Here is a 23502-nt window from a genome sequence, read left to right on the forward strand (position 1 = left end):
AAGCTAAATTCTATTTAAGATAACATGAGAGAAACATTCTTTCTTATAGATAGTTTTCTTTCAGTAACAATGATGTCCTATTTTTAACATTACAATTATTATATTAGATTTAGGAATCTGGATTATCTATAGTCCTGTTTATAGTTAACTCTTAGGGAGAAAGGTTCTGTGGGTAGAATATGTGCCTTCCATATGCTTGGGATTTTTAGACCATCATTATTGTTCAGATTGGGGTGGTTGATAAGAATCTCACAGGCTTGCTTAAATTTGTGTTCATACTATATTTTGGTGTGATGTAAACAAATGGTACTTTTGCAGTCAATTCTATGTAAAGTGTTCAGGGCATGATCAGAAAGGAATTGTGCACCCAGATTTTGGTATATACCTGTGCACCCTATATATGGTAGATATACAGGTGCAGTAAATATGGTATACTCCAGGGTGGGCCAGCGGAGGGAGTGGGTCTTTGGATGAGTTGAGTAAGCTTTTTAATTTTGCAGGAGGTTTAAAGGTGGCTTTGAGGTTGTATTTCTGTAGTATTCTGTTTATTTTATCTGATATCCCTTTAATGTAAGGAATGGTTATGGTTTTATTGTATTCTGGTTTATCTTTGTTTTTTATTGAGGTCTTGTAGAGAATTTTTTTAATAGTGTTTTGGCTGTAACCATTTTTTAGAAAAGTATTGCTGATAACTTTAAATTCATCTTTCAGCGCTTGTTCATAGGAACAGATCTTCAAAGCCCTGTTTTTTAGAGTATTAATGACACCTAGTTTTTGTGTTGGGTTGTGGTAGGAGTTTATGTGTACATATTGGCCAGTATGTGTCGGTTTCCAGTAAACAGTGAAGGAAAGACTGCCAGAAGGAAGATGTGTGACAAGTGTATCTAGAAACGAAAGTGTGTTCTGTTTTTCAATCTCAATTGTGAACTGTATGCTTTTCTGTTGTTTATTTAGGTTGCTAAGGAAAGTGTCTAGTGTCTGGCAGCCATGGGGTCAGATTGCGAAAACATCGTCAATGTATCTAAGCCAGACTTTGGGTTTTAAAGGAGAGGAATCTAGAGCATCTTGCTCAAAATGTTCCATATAAAAGTTAGCAATAGGGAGGGATAATGCCGATCCCATGGCTGTGCCTTCTTTTTCTAGGTAGACAGCATTTTGCCATACAAAATAACCAGACCGTAATACATGGGCAAAGAGCGCCGTGATATCTGGAGGGAATTTGTTCTGTAAAAGAAGGATTGTGTCATTGATTGGGACATTTGTAAAGAGGGCAGAGATGTCAAAACTGACTAATAAATCATCGTTTTCTAACGTAATGTCTTTGATTATGTTTATGAAGTGTTGTGTGTTTCTGATATAGGAGGAGGAATGACCTAATAACTCACTCCTTGAATATTGGTGCTAATTTCTTAGCTAGGTGATAATTCGGGCTGTCTATACCTTTGACTATCGACCGGAGTCGTGCGTTTTGTTTGTGTATCTTTGGTAGACCGTAAATTCTCGGGGAACGAGCGTAGTGCGGAAGTAATTTTTTGACTGTATCTTCATGTGATGTAGTAATTGATTTAAGTAGTTTCTCTGTTTTCTTTTTTATTCTATTGGTTGGGTCGTAGTTAACAAGTTGGTATGTACTATTGTCCAAGACTAGCAGATTCATTTTTTCTAAATAAGTGGTTCGGTTTAGAATAATGGTGACACTTCCATTATCGGCGCTAGTTATTACGATGTTCGGATTTGATATTTAATGATTTCATCGCTGTTAATTCATGTTTCGTTAAGTTTCTTGTTATTGTTTTCTTATGATTTATATTTAAAATGTTGGCGGTTTCTAAACGTATTTTATTTGATATGTTATTTGGGATAAATCTTAAGCTTCTTTCAATATTACAAATAAAATCCAGTTTGTTTATCGATCTGGATGCTACGGCAAAATTTAGACCTTTGCTGAGTAGCGAGAGTTCATCTTTGTTTAAGGCGTGGTTGGATAGGTTAACTATTTGACACCTCATTTATAATAACATCATCTGATGAGATGATCAAATCCAATACTCTTGATCCTCATTTTATGAAAAAAATCTTTAAATAATAAATAATTATTATCTAAACACAATAATATTCAAATATGTTATATTTCTCTTTTATTTTTATACTTCAAGTGATAATCAACAGCTACCAGAAGGGAGAAGGATAAAGATAGTGCATGCACCTATTTTATTTTCAAACTTGGGTGCATTTGTTATAGAGGGTTGAAACAATAATTCCAAATAATCTATACACTGTCGAATAGGCTAATTTTTGTTAGGTTACCATACGAGTTTGTCGCATAATATATTTCATAAAAAAAAAAAATTATGTTTTTTTTTTTTTTTTTTTTTTTGAAAAATAAAACAGTAAACAAGAAGAACAAGGGGGATTGCAAATTTTAGAAAAATTTAACAAAGGGCTCGCACAAGCCCTTTATAGCTCACCATTGGATGTATCCCTCTCTTTTCCTTTATGAGCACGAGGTGGTCCTCAGAGTTCATGAAATCTTGGGCCTGAGTAGTTTTAATTTGATAATCCACAACTCTCCATCTTTATATTTTTAGCGATTTTTTTTTCCTTTTAGATTCCATTCCTTTTTTTATAGTTTACCTTTTAATTTCTTCTGTTTATCCTTCATTTTATTTCATTAACTCAGCTTTCCTTTTTTTGATGATCTTGTCTGGATACTAAGTTCTTTCCTCTTTTTTTCAGATTTTTCTCTGTTTCCTCTTCTCTGATTTTTTTTGGTGTTTCAACATTTGGCCTTCTGTTATTGTTACACCATGTTACTATTAATTTTATTTAATGGTGGTATTTCTGTGTTTGTCAGGGAAGGTAATGACTATTATCCTGGAATTTTTAGGCTAATTTCTAGTCAATATTGTCATGCACTTTGTTGGGATTTTAGTGCGTTTAGTTTGTTTGAAAGCATGTACTCTGCTAAACTGAATCAGAAGATCCAGGAAATTTTCTTTATGCTTTCAGGCCAATAAAGATACTAGATGCATAAAGATTACACATTTCAATGTCAGATCTCTACACTTCCAGTTAAATCATATTTTAAGAATATGGTGATACAATGAAGGTCAACACCAGTCTGGCATCTGAAGGACTGCCACAAGACAAGTTAATGAACAAGTTGCAGAAGATGACAATAGATAACAAATTAATAGGACAGATAAAATACTAGTTGTCTGAAGGATGCCAGTATGTTGTGCATGATGGAGAATGGGATAGCAATTCAGAAAAGGAATGACCAGGAGTGCCACAGACTTCATCTTCTTGGGCCACCACTATTCAACTTATTTGTTAATGATATTACATGTGGATTAGAGTGTAGAAGTCTAAAGGTGTGTATTGCATTAGTTGGACTCTACTCGAACTAATTAGACAATTTAGAATGTGAGTGGGACTGAAGATGATGGCTGACCAACCTGAAATTCAAAACTATACACTGCACAGTGTTACTTTGATAGGGGGGTAACTAACAATGCACAAATCCTTGATCAGACTACACCTGCTACTGTGTGCACATTTAGTTTCCATTGTAATGGGGAAACTTGAGAGAAGATCCATAGATGAATAACTAGGGCAATATCAGGACCCTGGAATGTTGGTTATGAGAAGAGATTGAAGAAATTTAAATTTCACTGTTGTATGGATAGGCAGAAAATAGGTAATATAATAGAGATGCTTAAGTTTGGAAAGGGATTTTACAAGATTAATATGAAAGGAATTATACATAAAGCAGACTTTGAGAGAGAAAGAATAAGAGGCTTAGTCTTGAAGTTGTATAAGGGTATGCTAAATAAGGAAGTGAGGAGATATTTTAGACAGCGCATACTAAAACATCAGCCTGGTTGGCTGAGTGGTTAGCATATCCACTCTCCAGGCAAGAGGCTGCAGATTCAAATCCCACCCAGGACTTGGATGTTTGTGATAGTCTTTCACCTTTATACATACAAATATGTATACATTCTCCCAAGATGGATTGGGTCACTATGGGAGAAGAAGACCCAATTCCCCCACAAAGGGGAGGCCTTGTCCTGCAGTGAGACATCTAGACTAACAACAACAAATGCTAAAAGTGTGCTAAAAGGTCACACTGCTAGCAAAGGGATATAAATGAAGCACTGGAAGATGAAAATGGAAAGGAGAAATGGGGAAAGATAACAGCCAGACTTTGTTTTACACCAGACAAAGCATGAGCAGTTGGAGAAAGGTCTGATGAATGGTATGAAAGAAAATGTACTTGTTGATACTGACAAACTTTTTGCATGAATGAAATGAATGAAGATTAAAGATATGAGTGATGGTATTAGAATGCACAAACAGAAAAATAACAGAATAAAAGTAAGCATCAGATTGCATTGTGTATAAGTGATATAGAAGAGGGGGCCATGATATGAAATAAGCTGAAGTAGGTCATGTAGAGGGAATGATGTTCAGTTTGTAGATATGTACAGTGATCTGTATACATCCATAAAGAACAATAATAAATTGCAAATTTTCTGTAAAGCTTTCCATACTTCTTATGGAAAGGCTTTGCAAGGAAAGCTATGAAACATTATTAAATTGTCCTAATTTAAATAGATTCAATCATTTATATTATCTCCATATCTGTGCACCTTTTTTTAGAAGTGAACTAGGTTGGACAGTAAAAAAAAAAGTTAGCATTAGTGGAATGGCATCAAAGTTAAAGGAAAACTAAAGATAGTGTTACACCCTGATAACAAGAATGTGAAAATTTCAGTTATCATGATTTTATCATGATGTAACAAGAGAAGAAATAAAAACCCTGTATAGATAACTAAGTAAGTAAGCTTGTTCCTAAGCAGATATCGTTAAGAGCCTTTGAAGATAACGAATACAAAAAATTAAAAGAAAGAAAAATATGCTTGCATCCAAGTGAAAAATATAACTGAAATTGTTTGTTGAATTAAATAAAAAAAAAAAAGGGAATTTTATTACAGTTGTGATATGATAAAATAAGGTTAAGTAAAGCAAAGAAGATTAGTCATAGGATTTTGTATGTGAGAGGCTAGTTTTTACACTTGAAATAAGAGATTAAAGATTCGAGTTAATTCTTAGAAAATTTTGGAAAGGGGATTAATTTAGTATAGATGACATAAAGGTTAGCTTAAACAAAAAAAACTGGGGCAAGTCCCTCTTTGTGCCAAAAGAACTTAGGAGTGATAAGTTATAGAAGAGTTCATCCTAGGAAGGTACAATCGGAAAAAGGTAGAGACCAGTGTAGAAGACTAAAGCAAAAAAGGTACTGTAAAACTCATGTCAATTCAAATCATATGAAACTGTAATCATTGCTCAATTACTGAGCAGTTGAAGGGATTAATGAGAATTATACACTAGGACTTTAGTACATGTCAGACTAGAATGAAAATGAGCTTGTTACTATACATTAATAAGTATTCATGTGCCTAGAGATTTATGCATGTACATTGTATTTTATTTAAGAGAGTTCTAAAGGTCAAAAGTGTGTATTAGCTCAGCAAAAGGAAAAATTTAATCCATATTGTCTTAGTAAGAAAATTAGAGTACCTGAATATATATGTCCTAGAAAATACAGAATTATAGTGTGATCAGATCAGTAAGGGGTTAGATAAAAGAGGTCAACTAGTTCTAGGATTATACATGTTTGTATGTATAGAATCTGTTATGGCGATATGATCACAATTCTCATGTAGGATCATCTTAACCTAATACTTGTGTTTAGCTAGTGAACATTTGTATTATATATTCTTAGTATTGAATTGAGTTTTATTTGATAAAGAATGAATTGTATCATGTTTAAGAGTTCAATAAACTTTTGTTCCTTGAAAATACAGTTGTCTGAGATTGCCGCTTAATGCACCACTTGTAACAACGTACGAACCTAATTACGCGGGGGGGATTTTGTTAATTGCTAATTGCTCCTTGTTTTTAATTTTATATCTTAAACTAAATGTCCTGAAAGGCGCAGTATAAAATAAATATTTAGGGACACTAAGGGGGGAAGAAGCTTGAATATTTGTATTTGGATGATATCTTGAATACAGATAAGAGTTGGATAAAGACAAGTAGAGTTTTACATGTAAGGATAGTTGAAAGCCTAATAATCGTAAACTGGGACACAACAATAGGCTCCATCAAAATAAGAATCATAAATTTGTTGTTTTAAGGATACTTGCGACATAAGACTGAATGATATAATCACGTAATCACAAGAAAGATATTTATTTAACCAAATATTTCGGTCTGGAAATAGCAGACCATCGTCGGTGGTATTACAAGAACAGTTTAAAAAATATACAAGCTAGAATACTAACAATAGATCGTTGAAATTAGAACATGCCGCGTGATGTTATATCACTAAGTATGAAACGAAATATTTTGAAGTAGAAACATGATTGAATTTGCTATTAAAAAAAAAAAAAAAAAAAAAAAAAAAAAAAAAAAAAATTAATGAGTAATCTTGATTAGGCTTTCCCAGATTTTTGATATAGATATGCAGTCATTACGATTCAGGTTGGGATGATGGAGCAAGGCCTCCACGCTTTCCTTGAACAAACGTTCGAACCTATAACGGGATCTATGTAAGAGGCGCGTTTTGGACCAAAGGATGCTGTGGTCAGTTTCAATCCCGTGTTGAGCCAGACCAGACTTTTCAGGTTTATTGTGAAGAATGGATGATTGATGTTCTTGGATTCTTTTTTCAAGAGAGCATCCAGTCTGTCCAAAGTAAGAGAGATCACAGTTGCAAGGAATTTGATAAACTCCAGGAAGAGATAAAGTTGAGCGTTTGTCTTTAGGAGAAGGAAAATGAGAAGACAATTTGTTAATAGGAGAATACGTAGCTGTTAAATCATATTTCTTCAAAATTCTTGCGATAGGTTCTGAAATACCGGAGATATAAGGAATAGGTACTCGACGTATTGAATCTTTGTTGTTTTGTGGAGGATTATAAGATGTAAGAAGACGTTGAATACTTTTTTCAGAAAAGCCATTGAGTTTCATGTGTTGCTGGATAGTAGAAAGTTCTTTCTGTAGATAATCAAAAGTAGAACAATTAGTTTTGGCTCTTTTGATGAGACATTTTATAATTCCTGTTTTATGACATGGATGATGGGCTGATTCTTTCAGATTTAAGGAAACTTTAAAACTACTTGCTGACATCTTTCCTCAAGATATTATAAAACTATTCGATTTCGTTATACATTCTGGTTATTTCATATGTCAAAACAAATTTTATAGCCAAGTAGAAGGAACAGCCATGGGAAGTCCTCTTTCTCCAGCTTTAGCCAACTTTTATTTGGAACATTTAGAAAAAGTCCTCTTCACATCTAGTTTCCCTCTACCATCTTTTTGGGTAAGATATATAGATGACATATTTGCTATTTGGCCTCACAGTAAAAACACTTTATCTTCCTTTTTAAACAGTATTAATTCCTTACATCATCGCATAAAGTTTACTATGGAATTAGAAGAAAACAACCAGTTATCTTTTTTAGACGTTCTCCTCATCCGATCATCTTCAAATATTCTTACAACTACAGTATACAGGAAACCAACATTCACAGGTCGTTATATTCTGAAAGAATCAGCCCATCATCCATGTCATAAAACAGGAATTATAAAATGTCTCATCAAAAGAGCCAAAACTAATTGTTCTACTTTTGATTATCTACAGAAAGAACTTTCTACTATCCAGCAACACATGAAACTCAATGGCTTTTCTGAAAAAAGTATTCAACGTCTTCTTACATCTTATAATCCTCCACAAAACAACAAAGATTCAATACGTCGAGTACCTATTCCTTATATCTCCGGTATTTCAGAACCTATCGCAAGAATTTTGAAGAAATATGATTTAACAGCTACGTATTCTCCTATTAACAAATTGTCTTCTCATTTTCCTTCTCCTAAAGACAAACGCTCAACTTTATCTCTTCCTGGAGTTTATCAAATTCCTTGCAACTGTGATCTCTCTTACTTTGGACAGACTGGACGCTCTCTTGAAAAAAGAATCCAAGAACATCAATCATCCATTCTTCACAATAAACCTGAAAAGTCTGGTCTGGCTCAACACGGGATTGAAACTGACCACAGCATCCTTTGGTCCAAAACGCGCCTCTTACATAGATCCCGTTATAGGTTCGAACGTTTGTTCAAGGAAAGCGTGGAGGCCTTGCTCCATCATCCCAACCTGAATCGTAATGACTGCGTATCTATATCAAAAATCTGGGAAAGCCTAATCAAGATTACTCATTAATTTTTTTTTTTTTTTTTTTTTTTTTTTTTTTTTTAATAGCAAATTCAATCATGTTTCTACTTCAAAATATTTCGTTTCATACTTAGTGATATAACATCACGCGGCATGTTCTAATTTCAACGATCTATTGTTAGTATTCTAGCTTGTATATTTTTTAAACTGTTCTTGTAATACCACCGACGATGGTCTGCTATTTCCAGACCGAAATATTTGGTTAAATAAATATCTTTCTTGTGATTACGTGATTATATCATTCAAGAATCATAAATGGAAAAGAGGTGGAGCTATATTGTCATGGTATAAAAATACCATGCCAATATAATTAGTATTATGTGATCAAGTGCAAAAATATAGGTGAGATACTTCTAAATAATCACTATAAGATATTATCAGTGAAAGGAAGGAGCAGATACAGTTTTCAACATAAAAGAAGATAAACTTCTTGGATGGCAGGCAATTTGAAGTTGGGTAAAGTGAGCAAATGTCAAAATAGGAAATTGGACAAAGCCTTATTCATGACTATGATCCCACAGAAAGTTCTGGTAGGAAAAGATCAAGGAATTTTTTCCAAGTCATTAGCCATGACAGCTGGCATAAAAAAAAAAAAAAAAAAAAAGAAAGAAAAAAAAACGAGACTTAAGACAATTTAAAAAGGTTTTCAAAAAATTTTGGGAAAAGAGTAAAGCTAATAATAATGGTAAGTACTTACTGGGTTTCTGCTCATAATTTGGAATGGTCATTATTAACACCATATTCCAACATAAAGATGTGCATAAATTCACATGGAGAGAATATACATGAACTTTTTTTTAAGTCATAAAATTTACTGGTTTTGTTGATAGTGACATCTACACAATAACTCAATATAGGATTTTGAAACAGTAATGATTGGCCATTTAGCTGTAAGCAGAAAGAAAATGTTATTAAATTGAATAGGAAAAAAAAATTGTCCAAAAGTTTAATAAAACACAAAACTTCAACAGCTTTTAGAAGCAAACTGTAGACTTGTATATACCTAGTCTAACAATAAATACTGTTTCAACTTGAAACCTTTAATCTATGAGTAAATCATTTACAGCCTTCAGTACATCCAAACAACATGTATAAAGGGCATGTGCTGCTATATATGCTGCTATATAGGGCAAAGTCTGTGAGGCCACATATCGATGGTGGCATGCACAACATCCAACAGAAATGCTGCCACTGCTTTCACCAACTCAACCTTCAGGCTGGCAATGCTGGGGTGTCATTTCTTGCAGGCTGTTCTCTTTTAAGCTCCGACCACAATTTGAAGTGCAACGGATTAACATCGGGACTTCCAGATGGCCCATCAGATGGTGATAAGTTGTTGGGCACATTCTCCTCCAACCGCTGTTGTATAATCCTCACCTTATGTGCTGCATCCTATTGGAAGGTTCACTGTCTAGTGTTAAACAAGGTATGTTCAGGGACCAAACCACAGGTTTCAGCATGGTGTCTTGATACACTCTGGCAGAGGTTTTGACCCTTTTCTCGCAGAAATGCAACTTGGATCCCCCCCGCAATACATCACCGCTGACGTGGGTGATGACCTCTAAATCCTGGGTGCTATAGCATGTGATGTGTGATCATTTGGGGCATATACCTGATCATTTTGAGTTAAATGACTCTTCAATGGTGAAAATCTTATAATCTGTGTCTGTTGTTCGTGTATCACCGGAGAAGTGCCTTTGATTTTATCACCCTCTGCCGCATAAGCTATGGTATTAGGAAGTGTCCAGTAGAATGATGATAGGCTCTCACCCCAGTCATCAGTTAGTACATGGGACATCATTTCTGTGAAATGCTCATCTCTCATGACATCACTTTCTGCATTCTCACAGGATTACAGCAGAGGTATGCCTTCACAGTCCTCACAAGCTATTGTGTCCTAATGCAGCATCATTGACCTGTTCTTTGCCAGTCAGATATGTCTTCTGTATTGTTATAATGGTTAATAGTGTGATACATAAACATCCTACTGATCCTGAGTGTTTTTAGCATGTTGAAAATAACAGACAGTTGCATTTAAACCTTGTTTAAACATTTAAACATGCAAATCTTTGCTGTGCACAGCACAGGGATGTGCAGAAGTTGTAACAGTATTTATGGCAAGAATGTGTACATATATTGGTGGAGAAAATTTTAAAACAAGAAACTTTACAGATCCAATGCAAAATGTGCATTTAGAAGAACATAATAAAGATGTGCATAAGTAGCTAAATAAAGTTTCTTTCAAAAGGGCTTTGGGGAAAACAGAAAATAAATCTCACAAAGGTGGAAAAATGTTCTGCACACTATTGAAAAGCTTAAAAAGCTTATAAATGGAGGAAAGTGTACTATAAAAGGAATTACTGATGACAAAAAGAATATAAATCTAATAGACAGACTTAGCCATTGGATGTTATTCATAACTTATTTTAATGGTATTACAACACCAACACTAAATTATTATTATTATTATTATTATTACGTAACACCTCCAGGGAGTCCAAAGACTCATTGAGGGAGGGCACCTATTCTACAACTCTCTGTCTCCGCCACTCAATCTACCAACTACAATGAACTGCAACTACCATCATCTACACCAATGCCATCTACCGCCTATCATCACTACTAGTATTTTCCAGACAATCACAAACATCCATGCCCATGGCAGGATTTGAACCTGCAGCCTTTTGGCTGGAGAGCAGATACGCTGACCACTCGGCCAACCAGGCTGGCAATTATAAAAACTATCTTTATTAATTTATATTTTGCTGGATTTTAAATGAGCAACTTCAAAGCACAAAACAAGTTGACAGGTATCCCTCGATTAACACGGTTAATTAATCCCTTGATGTTACCGGGTATATCAAAATCGCGTTAATCAAATCTAATAATCAATGGTAAAAATTACAATTCGTCCATGATCGATTACTGTGTTAATAATTCGTAAGAGGCTGCGCAGGAGGAATGATGTCATCATGCTCACACAATGAGGCTTGCATGTTTTTGCGTGGTAAATTTAACTCTACAGAGCTCGCGGTGATAAAAATTGCAGCATAGGTCGCGGTATATCTGAGAGATACATTCATTACTAGTATGTGCTAAAATGCAATAAAACATAAAGAAAAAACATTGCAAATATAATACATGATGGTACAAATTAAGTGAATATTGAATCCAACATTATTTCATAGCCGAATATAGAAACTACAAGAGTTTCGTGCCGAATATATAGGAACTAAAAGTTTCAGCAGATGCAAGCATAAGCAACCTTATGGGCAACTCGTAGTAAAGGTGGAGTAAGCTCTAGATCATTTTCCATAATGTAAAGCACATCTCCTAGAGGACATGTATGAATAAGCCTTTGGCTCTCTATTTCAGTAATACATGATGGTTTATTTATTTTCAGTTACAATCTAGAAATTATTGAACAAAGAATAAAAAAAAAACAACTAAACCATACTATACTGACATCAGAGGTCGCGGAATCTCTCAGATACAATTTATTGTCAAATATCACAAACCTTTACATAACGTGTTAAACCAAACTGATAGTAAAAAACTGTAGAATATCACTCGTAACATATGAATGCACAGCTACTCATGACCTCCAAGCTATACACTGAATTGTGTAAGAATATTTATATTAAACATTTGCATGTATTTGTCAGATCAGCTGCAAGCTCCGCAGGGTTAGGTGCATTTAATCAAAACTCTTGTCACATATTTCAAGGGATTGCCGCAATTAATTTCACTGTATTCATCAAATCCTGCGTTAAGAAAGGGATACCTGTATATGCAACTGTTTCACTTATATGAGTAAGTGAAACAATTTAAAACGTAATAAATGAAAGATCTATAGTCCTAATTTGGAACTCTCTAATGTTGTAAAAAATGTTATAAATTACAGTTGTATAGGAATTGATTTAAAATAACATTCTCCCAAATTTTTGGCAATTAATGCAACCACTATATAGCAAGTCTGGACTGGCAGACCACACTTTGGATACCCTTTCACAGAGGATTAGATGGAAAAAAACCAATGTGCTATGTAGAAGTCGTTACAGATCAGAAAGATAGATTATTTTTCAAGCCAGTAAGGCTATGAAGTATTTTTCTAACCTGAACAAGTATGGTTGTATTAATTTGCTAAAAATTTGAGAAACCGTTATCTTAAGATCAACTCCTACACAACTGTAATATTCTTTTTTATTAGAGCTACCAATTGAGGACTTTAGATGTTTCGTCCATAACAATTTAAATTTTATCACTTACTAAATGTTGCGTGTAAACTTGTTTTGTGCTCTGAATATGCTGGTTTGAAATTCAGCGAAATGATAAACCAGTTAATAAAGATCTTTTTATAATTTAGTTTGATGTTGTAATACTGTTGAAATAAATTATGACTAAAGAATATAGTTAGAGAATTCTATAACTAAAGTATATAGTTAAGAATATTCAGAAATAATTACTTTGAATAAATTTTAAATAAAATATTTAATAAATGACAGAAAAGTGAAACAAAAAAAAAACGAAATCATAAGTAAATGACAGAAGACAAGGAAACACCAGAAACATGAAATGCCAGTCAGAGTAAATGGTATTCTACCAGAAATGCTCAGATATGGAAGTATATAAAGTTTACAGTAGCTATGCTGCATAATTCAGAAGGCCTAATCAAATGGGTTGAATTCCAGATTACTGGTATAGAGCTCATATAGAACCAATGTTTCTTCTAAGCTGTGCATGCCAGTCAAAACATCAGCACACACACCTAGTAATTGCATGTACAAAATTTTTGCTTTCAGAATTTATAATTTACATGCAATAATTTCTGAAGATACTATAAAAATGAATTATATGGTAAATCATATTTATTGCTTCTTTTATTTTGATTTCTCCAATGTCTCCACCCCCAGCTTAATTAATTAGTTACTTTTAACCTACACCGTGTGGCTTACATCAGCAATTTGCAGAGGCATATTTGTTTAAAGTGTCTACTGTCCGAGACAGTACAGTCACTTGAACTCATGCAAATAGTGATGAATTTTTGTAGCATTGAGGGTTTAAGTGAATTAATTTAGTACTCACAGTTATGAGGTTATTATTTTTATCTGGTAATCTCCATGAAGTCAACCAGCCTCATCGTGGGAGGCTCACTCAACTAACAACAACATGTCTATCACAATGAACCTTGAAGTTATTTACATACCTGCACTCACAACATACTCAGGCAATGAATTCCACTCACTAACAACTCTCCACAGAAAAAAAGTCTACTCCACACTCCCTTCTTCACCCATCTTAACATGCATTCTTTTTATAATTCTTCTGTATTAATCTGATAGAATCCCTTAACTAACTTGAATGTCTCTACCATATCTCCTCATTTCCTCCTATCCACCAACCTCTGTAATCTGCATTCTCTCAAACGCTCATCATAACCAACACTCTAGACTCCTAATAACACTTTGGTTATTCATCTTTGGACCCTCTCTAGTGTTTCCACATCACAATGAAAACTACATGACAAAATCTGAGCACAATAGTCCATATGTGGTCTGACCAATGCCTTATATAGATGCACCATCACCCCCTTCTTATCCCTACATGTCAAAGTACTTTTTATCATAGTAGAAATATGATGTGCAGTCTTTGCAACACATGCAATGTGTCCTCGTAACTTCAGTCCACTGTCCACCATCATTCTAAGATCCTGAATCTCATCTACTTCCTGAAATATAGCTCCACCAATAGTGTATGTATATCTCTGTATCCCAAAGTGTAACTTATTACATTAAAACTGCAACTCCACTCATTTGTCCAACCTAAAAGTCTATTCAAATCTTCCTGTAGAGAATTAACATCAGCACTACTCCTGATAATTCTACCTAACTTTACATAATCGGCAAACATTTGAAGATACCCAGTCAATCCACATGAAATATCAACAAACAAGTTAAATAGTAGGGGCCCAAGAACAGAATCCTGAGGCACACCACTGGTCACCTTCCTTTTTTGAGACACAGCTTGCTAGTATTGTTCAGAGAGCCAATCTCCAATCCATCTAACCAATATATTATTTATTCCTACCCTCTGCAGCTTCTATATCAACTTATCATGTGGTAATCTATCAAATGCTTTTGCAAAGTCCAAGAATATCACTGTATATGATTCTCCCTTATCCATTACATTCACCTTATCATAAGCAGATTGCTAAAGCAAGACTGCCCTACAAAAACCCATGCTGACCATCATAGAGAATCTTATGTTCATCAACCCAATTCTGTATTCTATTTCTAACCAATTTTTCCAACACTGTGATCACAACTGCAGATATACAGACCGGTCTATTATTGGAGACTTCTATTCTCAAACCATGCTTGTGGATAGGTATTATTTTGCCTTCTTTCCACACTTTAGGAACCTTACCAACTGCAAGACTCATTAAATAACCAGGACAAGGGCATGGCTAACTCTTTTGCACATTCTTTAAAAATATGTGGTAATATGTTGGTCGATTGGTAGAGCGTCTGCTACTAATGGCTCACGAAAAAAGTTAAGTAAGTTTGAGCATGGTTAGTAGTTGGAAGAGGTCAATCGTTCGATGCTGTTGGTACACTCTCCCTCGATGAGTCTTTGGACTCCCTGGAGGTGTCACATAATAATAATAATAATAATAATAATAAATTCCCACAGCCTTATTAAAATCTGACCTGAGTGACATTTGATACACTAGATTCTTTCACCTTTAATTCTTGCCTCCTTTCTACATGTTGCACAGCATCATTCACACCACTATGATATACTCTGATGAAGTGTTCATCGAATAATTCCACTATATCATTTGCTATGGTTATTCTGCTACAATAGCTATCTACCAGCATCAACTTGTCATAATTATGCCAATAACATAATTATTGCCATGATTAATTTTGCTTGCCACATATCAGAAAAATTTCCTTGGATTAGCTTTGATCATATTCTGCTTTTTCTTTTTTTAACCATGCTTGTCACTTTTCTGGCCCGCGCTTTATATTCTTCATGCATCTGTTCACTGGGCATTGAACCAGCCCCATGAAAACACACGGATTACAGCTATGGATACTTACAACAATGTGGAAGAGAGGGTCCTCACCACATGATTCTTATGCTCGTAGTCAACCATGAATCTCATCAATGGTAGTCAACCTCTTGAAAGGAGACGGCACATGATGATGGCCTGTTCACTGCAAACTGTCTTGTACTTCCTCCAAAACAACTTCTTTTGTAACACTGCTTGCTTGATTGCATTCATCCATCCAACTCCTACCCTATTATTCGCTTAACTCTTGGTATGCAGTTATGCACTGCTTGTGTTAGATACTGCCATATCACTTCCCATGCATTGTCAATATCTTTTCTACACAATTCTTCAACCCAATGTATTGATGTTAGTTGACTACATAGCTTCTGATAATCACCCACCTTATAGTTCCACATATAGACCTTCTTAATAACAACTTTTTCCTGTTTGAGTATCTTCCAAACCAATACCTCATGATCATATTCTCTGCCAGGTGGCAGCGTTGATACCTCATTCACAACCAGATCCTGTGAGGATATCACCAAATCTAATACTGATAAACCTTGTGTTGCTTCCATCACATGCTGCTTTAGATAGTCCTCCTACAGAAACTAAATAAATTCACCCTCCTTGTTACTATATGCTATCTCTTCTTTCCAATCCACATTCCTATAATTAAAATGTTCCATTAGGATCATCTTCCTTTTACTTGCCCAGGTAATTTGTCTAAACATTTCGCAATCCATATTCCCTGGCTTATAACTACATCCTATTATATATACTGATATACTATTCTATTGATCTCAACTTCACACCAAACAGCTTCAAAATCTTTACATGTACTACTATTTTCCACTTCAACTCTTGAAAGACACAATTCCTGTGCTACTATTAACAATACTACTCTCCTCTCTTGATCTTCCTATCCTTTTGGAAAATTCTATATTATACCATTTCAAGTTCTGACAGTATATCATCCTCAGTCCACCAAGTTTCACTTATGCCAGTTATCTTTGGGCACATTGATTCAATCAATGCTACAAACTCAGCCTCTTTATTTCTGATACTCCATACATTAGTATACAAGCATTATGATTGGAGAATTGTTGTGCTTGTATACTAATGTATACAAGCATAACAATTCTCCATTCTTTGAGACCATCCCATCAACACAATCACTCTTTACTTTCTCTGCTATAGTGCACTTATTTTGCAATTAAGCAAACAATCGCTCCAAATGAACCAACACCAAACCCATTCAAATGAATGCATTCCATTAGCTCTGAACCATTCGAACTTCCCTTTGAATTCATTCCATAACTTCACAAATTGAACACTTTCTGCCTGACACAATTCAGCCATTTTGTCATTCAGTATCATTGCTCTCCTTTTCAGTTCACTACTGTCATATCTAGGTAACAAATTAAGCACTTTCCCAATTACACTATTATCCTTCACTTCCTGCAATAACCTCTTCAAATTCCTTTCCACATTCTTTGTCCCACTATTCAAGTTGTTTTCACCCACCACTACCACTAATTCTGACACCCGTTCCTTCCTTCTATGCAAAGCAGCTGATATTCTTTTTATTGTACCACATGTAACTGTAAAACTTTATCATTTACCACACCTTTAATGACTGAGTCACCATATAAAACAGCCCTATCCACCTTTAGATATTTGCTTCTTCTTATTAACTTTCTTGTCATTTACACAGTTATGCTCTTCTTTAAATATTCAATTTTCTCCTCCATACATTTAACATGGCTCTTCATAACTCTTGCCTAAGCTCTTCCATGTCACTTCTATTATTATCGTTGCAAGCACTCCCATCCATTTCCTGATTATTCCCAGTAACACCGTTTTCATTTTTGGAACATCCTAGCCTTTCATCACACTTCTCATATACTGTAATATGTTTCTTTTTATCATTCCATCTAACACTCCATAAATATTTAACATTTTTGGACACATAAATGAAACAATTGTCGTATCTTGTCCATTGTGAAAATTCCAGGGAAAAACTTGATCTAAGAGTTGAGATCTTCCACTGCTGGCATATGCTGCTTTGCTGCCACTGCCACCATTGTTGTAATCTTAACAAGCACTTCCACGTTAATCAAGATAAAAACCGAAGTGGACACTTTTAAACACCACAGTATGATGATTATATTCAGTCTGGCTATCACACAAAAGCACTATTATACAAGTCTACACAATATAATTTGGGGGGGGGGGCACTTTTCGTAACACCATTAAAATACATTGATACTTCTCATCGCAATACCAAATTATTGCTAGACAAAAAAAGGGCAACACTAATGTGAGAAATACACATTAGCAATTTTAGTGTGTCAAACTCTCAACATGTCACTGTCAAAATGATAGTGGAAAATAACTTCCAATTAGCTTAAATTTAAGTGACTGGCCCAATGTGCTAAAATGGCAATGCCAGTGTCAAAAAATAACACTGCAAGTTGCACTAAATGAAATGTTTGTATATGACAAGAATGACAGTGTTCTTTTATTGTCAAGATGCTGAAGTGCTGAGAAAATCTTCAGAAGGCAAAGTGTGGAATCTTAATTCTCTGAAGCATTTACTTGTTGAGTAAGACATATTTGGACGGTGTAGAAACATTAAGAAACAAACACCCATTGTTTCAACGTAGACTCATCATTGTGATTTGCAAACATCTGGCTGAAAGGGAAGGAGCTTTGTTAGTCTTGAACAAAAACAGTCTACACACAATGTCTGAGAATGGAAACAGTGCACAGAAAAAATCTATAAAAACAGAAATACAGCAAAATGTGAGAAATACAAACAAATACTTCTATCAACAGCTCCTGGTAAGGTTTATGCAAGCATACTTGAGAAAAGGTTAAGAAATACAGGAATACCTTGTATAGCGTGGTTAATTGGTTCCAAGAAGAGTCCGCGCTATGCAAAACCGCATTGTTCGAGGTCTATTTATAAAGGTTTTCAATTTAATTTGTTTATTACAAAAATTTAGGATAATAAAAATCTTTAAAAATGAAAAAAAAATTTATTTTTATTAACTGAATAAGAAATAAAATCCTTTTAATCTGATATAAAAGTTGTAGAAAACAAAACAAATATTGCTTCAATTTTAGCGTACAGTAATTTACTTTTTACTAAAGTAGTGTTTTAGTATTCGTTGAATCATCCTTGTCTTCTTTGTCTCTTCAAGTACTAGATCTCTGTAGCATTTGATGGCATTATTGAGACTTTGTCTCACTTTGATGCTTCTTTCCAAATTCGGGTCGGCATTTATGAGAAAGTCGGAAGCTTCGTCGATTTTTCTCACAAAAGTTGAAAGGTCAACAAAGGAAAATTCTTCAACTACAACATCAGTGGGGTCATCTTCATCTTCTTCTGCTTCATAGGCTCGTTGTTGTTCCAACTCCAAAAGGGTTTCATCATCCAGATCATTTGAATGAGAATCAATACATTCGTTCACATTGTTACAATCGAAACTTGTAAAACCAAGATCTTTGCCCATCTGCACAATTTCTGTTGAGATTTCTGTGTTACAAAAGCAACAAAGTCCTTTGAACAATGCAGCAAGATATTATGCCATACGGCTCTCATGTTGCTTTGAGTCACATCTTGCTAAGATTCTTAAATATTTTGAATGGGATCTTTTATGTTAAATTTCTTCCAAAATTCACTCAAAGTCCAAGAATCATCTTCTTCTGCTGCAGCTTAAATAGCTTGAGCAAAAGTTCGTCTTAAATAGTAAGCCTTGAAAGTGGAGATAACGCCTTGATCCATCGGCTGCAGAATTGATGTTGTGTTTGGAAGGAAAAAATGAATCTTAACATTTTCATCTAAGTCAGTCAATAGAGTTGGATGGCCTGGTGCATTGTCTAATAAAAGAAAATTTTTAAAAGGAATTCTTTTTACAATAGCTTTTAACTTCAGGGCAAAAACAAGTTTTAAACCAGTCTTCGAAAATTGAACGAGTCACCCACACTTTTTTTATTCGAACGCCAATGAACAGATAAATTGTTCTTTGTAAAGCCCTTAAGAGCTCTTGGGTTTTCCGCTCTGTACACTAGCAGTGGCTTCAATTTTAAATCACCTGATGCATTACCTCCTAGTAAAAGTGTCAATCGGTCTTTTGACACTTTATACCCAGCTTGAGTTTTTTCCTTCTCTGCTAGAAATGTGCACGATGGCATTCTTTTCCAGAACAAGCCAGTCTCGTCAGCGTTAAAAATTTGATCATCTGTGTAGCTTTCCTTCTCAATAAGCTCCTTCAATTCATTGGGAAATAATTCTGCAGGTTTAGTGTCAGCACTTGCGCTTTCACCTTGGATTCTTACGTTATGGAGTCCCATATGCTTTTTGAAACTGTAGAACCGCCCACTATAAAAGTTTCACTGGTTGTATCTCCTTCATTTTCTTTTATTTTGTCATATAGACTTGTTGCTTTTGCCTGGATTATCATTTGACTCAAAGGAATCTTTTTCTGATTACAATCTTCAATCCAGATCATTAGAAGGCGTTCCATATTTTCCATTGTAGAAGATTGATTTCTCGTGATCACTTTTAACATATAAGAAGTGGTGCTCATTCCATGTTGTTTAATCTTTTCTTTGCTCTGAATAATTGTTCATACAGATGACTCATTCATTGAATTCTCATGTGCTATTTTAGCAAACGAAGCGCCATTCTCGTGACATTTTATAATTTCAAGTTTCTTCTCTAATGTCAACCACTTCCGTTTTTTTGTTACTCCAACAGTGTCTTCTTTGTTTCGTCTCTTTTCACTCATACTTAAATAATAAAAAAATATTAAATACTAATATTAACGTAAATAATAAAATGCCGTGGGGAAAGAACGTGTCTACGTGAGAGCCAATCGAAACGTGGCTCTCAACTGTCACTTGCGGCGACCGAGAGTCGCCGGTCATTGTTGACAATGTGTAATAATAAAAACCACGTTAGACCAAAACCCGCATTGTTCAAAACCACGCTGTACAAGGTATTCCTGTATTGTGGAAAAGAAATCTCAGGAAGAACAAGCTGAGTTCTGGAGACCAAATAGGAGCTGTCACAAATAGATATTTACTTTCAGGAAGGAAGAAAAATATCTGTGATTTAGTGATATCAGGTTTTAAATATTTTTTTAAAAGAAAAAAGTTTTATTACAGTTTCACACACGCACACACACACAAAAATAATGTCATTTTCCATTTTTAATGGGCATTTTCAGTAGACTTTGTATTAAAAAAAAATTCTTATGTATAACTGTGTGTTTATGTATACTACATTGTGTCATAACTATTTAATTGTAATATTTATTAATATTAAGAAAGCAAAAAAGACTTACCTAGATATTTTTGTTACTTGTAGAACTTGAATATTGACAAGATAATGAATGATATTAAAATTCTGAATAGCTTTTATAACTGAGAACTGTATCTCTATTTTATAACAATCAATGACTTTACTTTCAGTTTCTCCTGCCATATAGCTTTGCAGCAGGCAGTTTTTGTTCATTTTGGATTTACAGCCAAAGCAACTAAGAGCACAAGGATAGTGTATTATGACTGTAAATTGCATGTGTTCTTCTGACAGGTTTGGTCTGTTTTGTAGGGTTAAATAAAAGCTATATGAGACCAGCTAACTCACCTTCAATTGAAAAGCCTTATAAAGGGTCTTCATGTTCTAGATGGGACTTGGACTGAGGTCTTTCCAACCAAAGGGCATTCAATACTGACTAAGCTACAGTGGCTGGTAGCAGTAGTGCACCTTCATGAAGAAGACATATTTCAAAAGTGAAGTCAATAATGAATGAATGAGAATTGCCATTGAGACAAACAGAATATTACTTCAAAGACAGGAAACTTTAAAGAGAGGATAAAAAAAAAAAAAACAGGAAAAAATAGTAAAATACCTTTACAATAATGCTTTTATAGTAAAATGGTAATATTAAAATGCATTTATAATTACAGTGTTTTAAATGGTAGGGCAAACTTTCTGTATTTAGGGAGAGTGAAAGTCTTTCAAAAAAAAAATTAATTCAACTTAGTGTTTGTTTTATTTAAGACAATTAAAGGAATTCTGACAAAGAAGTATGTATGGCAAGTGCAATGCTACAAGAAAGTGTTACTGATTTCAAGATGTGGGAGTTCTTCAGGGACCAGATAAGGAACTCAGTTACCCCCTCTTATTTTTAGAAAGCACATGAGAATACATATGTACACATATCAACATTAAAGAACTTATCTCTGAAGTTGTACTAATTTTGTGAGCTGTTTGCGTTTGTAAGTTAAGATACAGATTGTACTAATTAAAAAAAAAAATGTATATAGTGCTTACAGAACAAAATTTTTATACACCAGTTATATTAATATAATTACACTACTAATTATTCTATAAATAAAAAAAAATTATTTATGGAATAATTTGTTCCATCTTTTAAGTTTTGTAGGAAGTTTATTTTGCCCTTAGTTAGACTATAATAAATTTAGTTTAATCCTTTATCCAAGTGTAAGCAAACAAAGTTTGCACCTGAAAATATCTTCAGCACCACCTTGCTACAGTCCTGAAGATATTTTCAGGTGCAAACTTTGTTTGCTCACACTTAGATAAAGGATTAAACTAAAGTTATTATAGTCCAACCAAGTGCAAAATAAACTTCCAACATCTTTCTTTAAATCCAGAGTAATTTAATAATAAGGTGGTACACCTGGTTGGCAATTCATATGAATAGATATGACCTCTCTATTGCTTCTGCCTTAGTGTCACCACCTCTGGGTCTGCCTCCCACTGATGAGATCTCAATAAAGGTCGAAACCAGTCTGGGTAGTGGCCCTTCCCTCAATGCATAGCATTATACATGTACACAAGGACATGTGCTTTGCATGGTGGAAGATACTAAGACAAGGAGTGATGAGATCTTGGTCCACCTTTGCTCCGAGTTGCCAACAGTTGCACCACCTTGCTACAGTCCTGAAGATATTTTCAAGCTCAAACTTTGTTTGCTCACACTTGGATAAAGGATTAAACTAAATTTATTTAAGTTTTGTACTTTGAGTAATTTTATAAATTTTAATGAAGATATGAAGTGGCTTGAGAAAAAAAAAAGGATCATGTTCAGTTTTTCCAACATGGTTTCCAGATGATAAAACTTTATATAACCTTCCTGTAAGGGATTGGCATGAAACTGAAAATCATAAATAAAATAAAATAAAAAATTATTAGAAAAACCTAAGATGCAAGTATACTAGGTACAGCTTGCCAATCTACAAAACATTTATATATATTGTAGCTGCATAATTTTAATTTAATATTCAGAAATTCTTCATTGCTATATCTGGAAGGATCACACCAACGTTAATTTATAATTTAATAATCACATTATAAATATCTCTTATTCCCTGGTATAAATATCCTGTGCTTTAGGAAATTTACAAGTCCTGAAAAAAATTGCACTAGTTTAATCAGCAAGATATTTAACTTTCAGGTTTACTCGAGATTTACCTTAGGGGGTTCACTTGATACATGTAAAGTAACATTTGGTAAAGATCTTCGCAGATGAGGACTGTAAGTTGCATAACGAAAACCTCTAAATCCATCAGAATAAGGTGTGCTTCTGAATACACCACTTGTGCTGTGGTTCTACAAAAAAGAAATATTTTTAATATAAACAAAAATATGAGACACATTCCAGGTTTATTTACTGTTATTAAAATTACTTGAATTTGCAGATGTTAATTGTAGTTAGCGACATGCAGTGAATATGCTTTCAGAAGTACTGAGGCAAATCCAGCAACTTCAAACATAGGTGTTCTGATGCAAAGACATGCTCAGTCTAGGCACTTAAATCAGGTTGGGCCCAAAAACAATGTATATGTTCTTGGGCTTGGGCTGTACCCTTATTGATTATGTCTAGCCATTTGGGGACTAAGTGCTTTGCTTAGCCTATCAGTATCAGTGAAATTTCACCTTGGAGTATTAATACTTGACAAAATAACAATATCCAGTATAAATAATTCTAACAGTGTAATGTGCAGTGGCAATATTACTGTGAATATGATGTGTTTGCCTGATATTGAAAACGGTTTGATATTTTCTTGGATAACACTTATGGTATAAGTGTTATCC

At 34.3% G+C, this 23502-nt stretch overlaps 1 protein-coding gene across 2 annotated transcripts in view; it reads right to left on the bottom strand.

The window, feature by feature from the left end:
- Nucleotides 1-23502, bottom strand: part of LOC150106272 (actin-binding LIM protein 2-like) — a 614582-nt gene that overhangs the window by 23732 nt on the left and 567348 nt on the right. For both annotated transcript variants that reach the window (XM_090392297.1, XM_090392298.1), the window contains exon 19: nucleotides 22879-23016. In XM_090392297.1, coding sequence (XP_090248423.1) covers nucleotides 22879-23016 — 138 coding nt within the window. The remainder of the gene's footprint in view (nucleotides 1-22878; nucleotides 23017-23502) is intronic.

Source organism: Typopeltis vanoorti, chromosome 5 (assembly GCF_054136105.1).
Source record: "Typopeltis vanoorti isolate ZY-2024b chromosome 5, IOZ_Tvanoo_1.0, whole genome shotgun sequence".
NCBI lineage: Eukaryota > Metazoa > Arthropoda > Arachnida > Uropygi > Thelyphonidae > Typopeltis > Typopeltis vanoorti.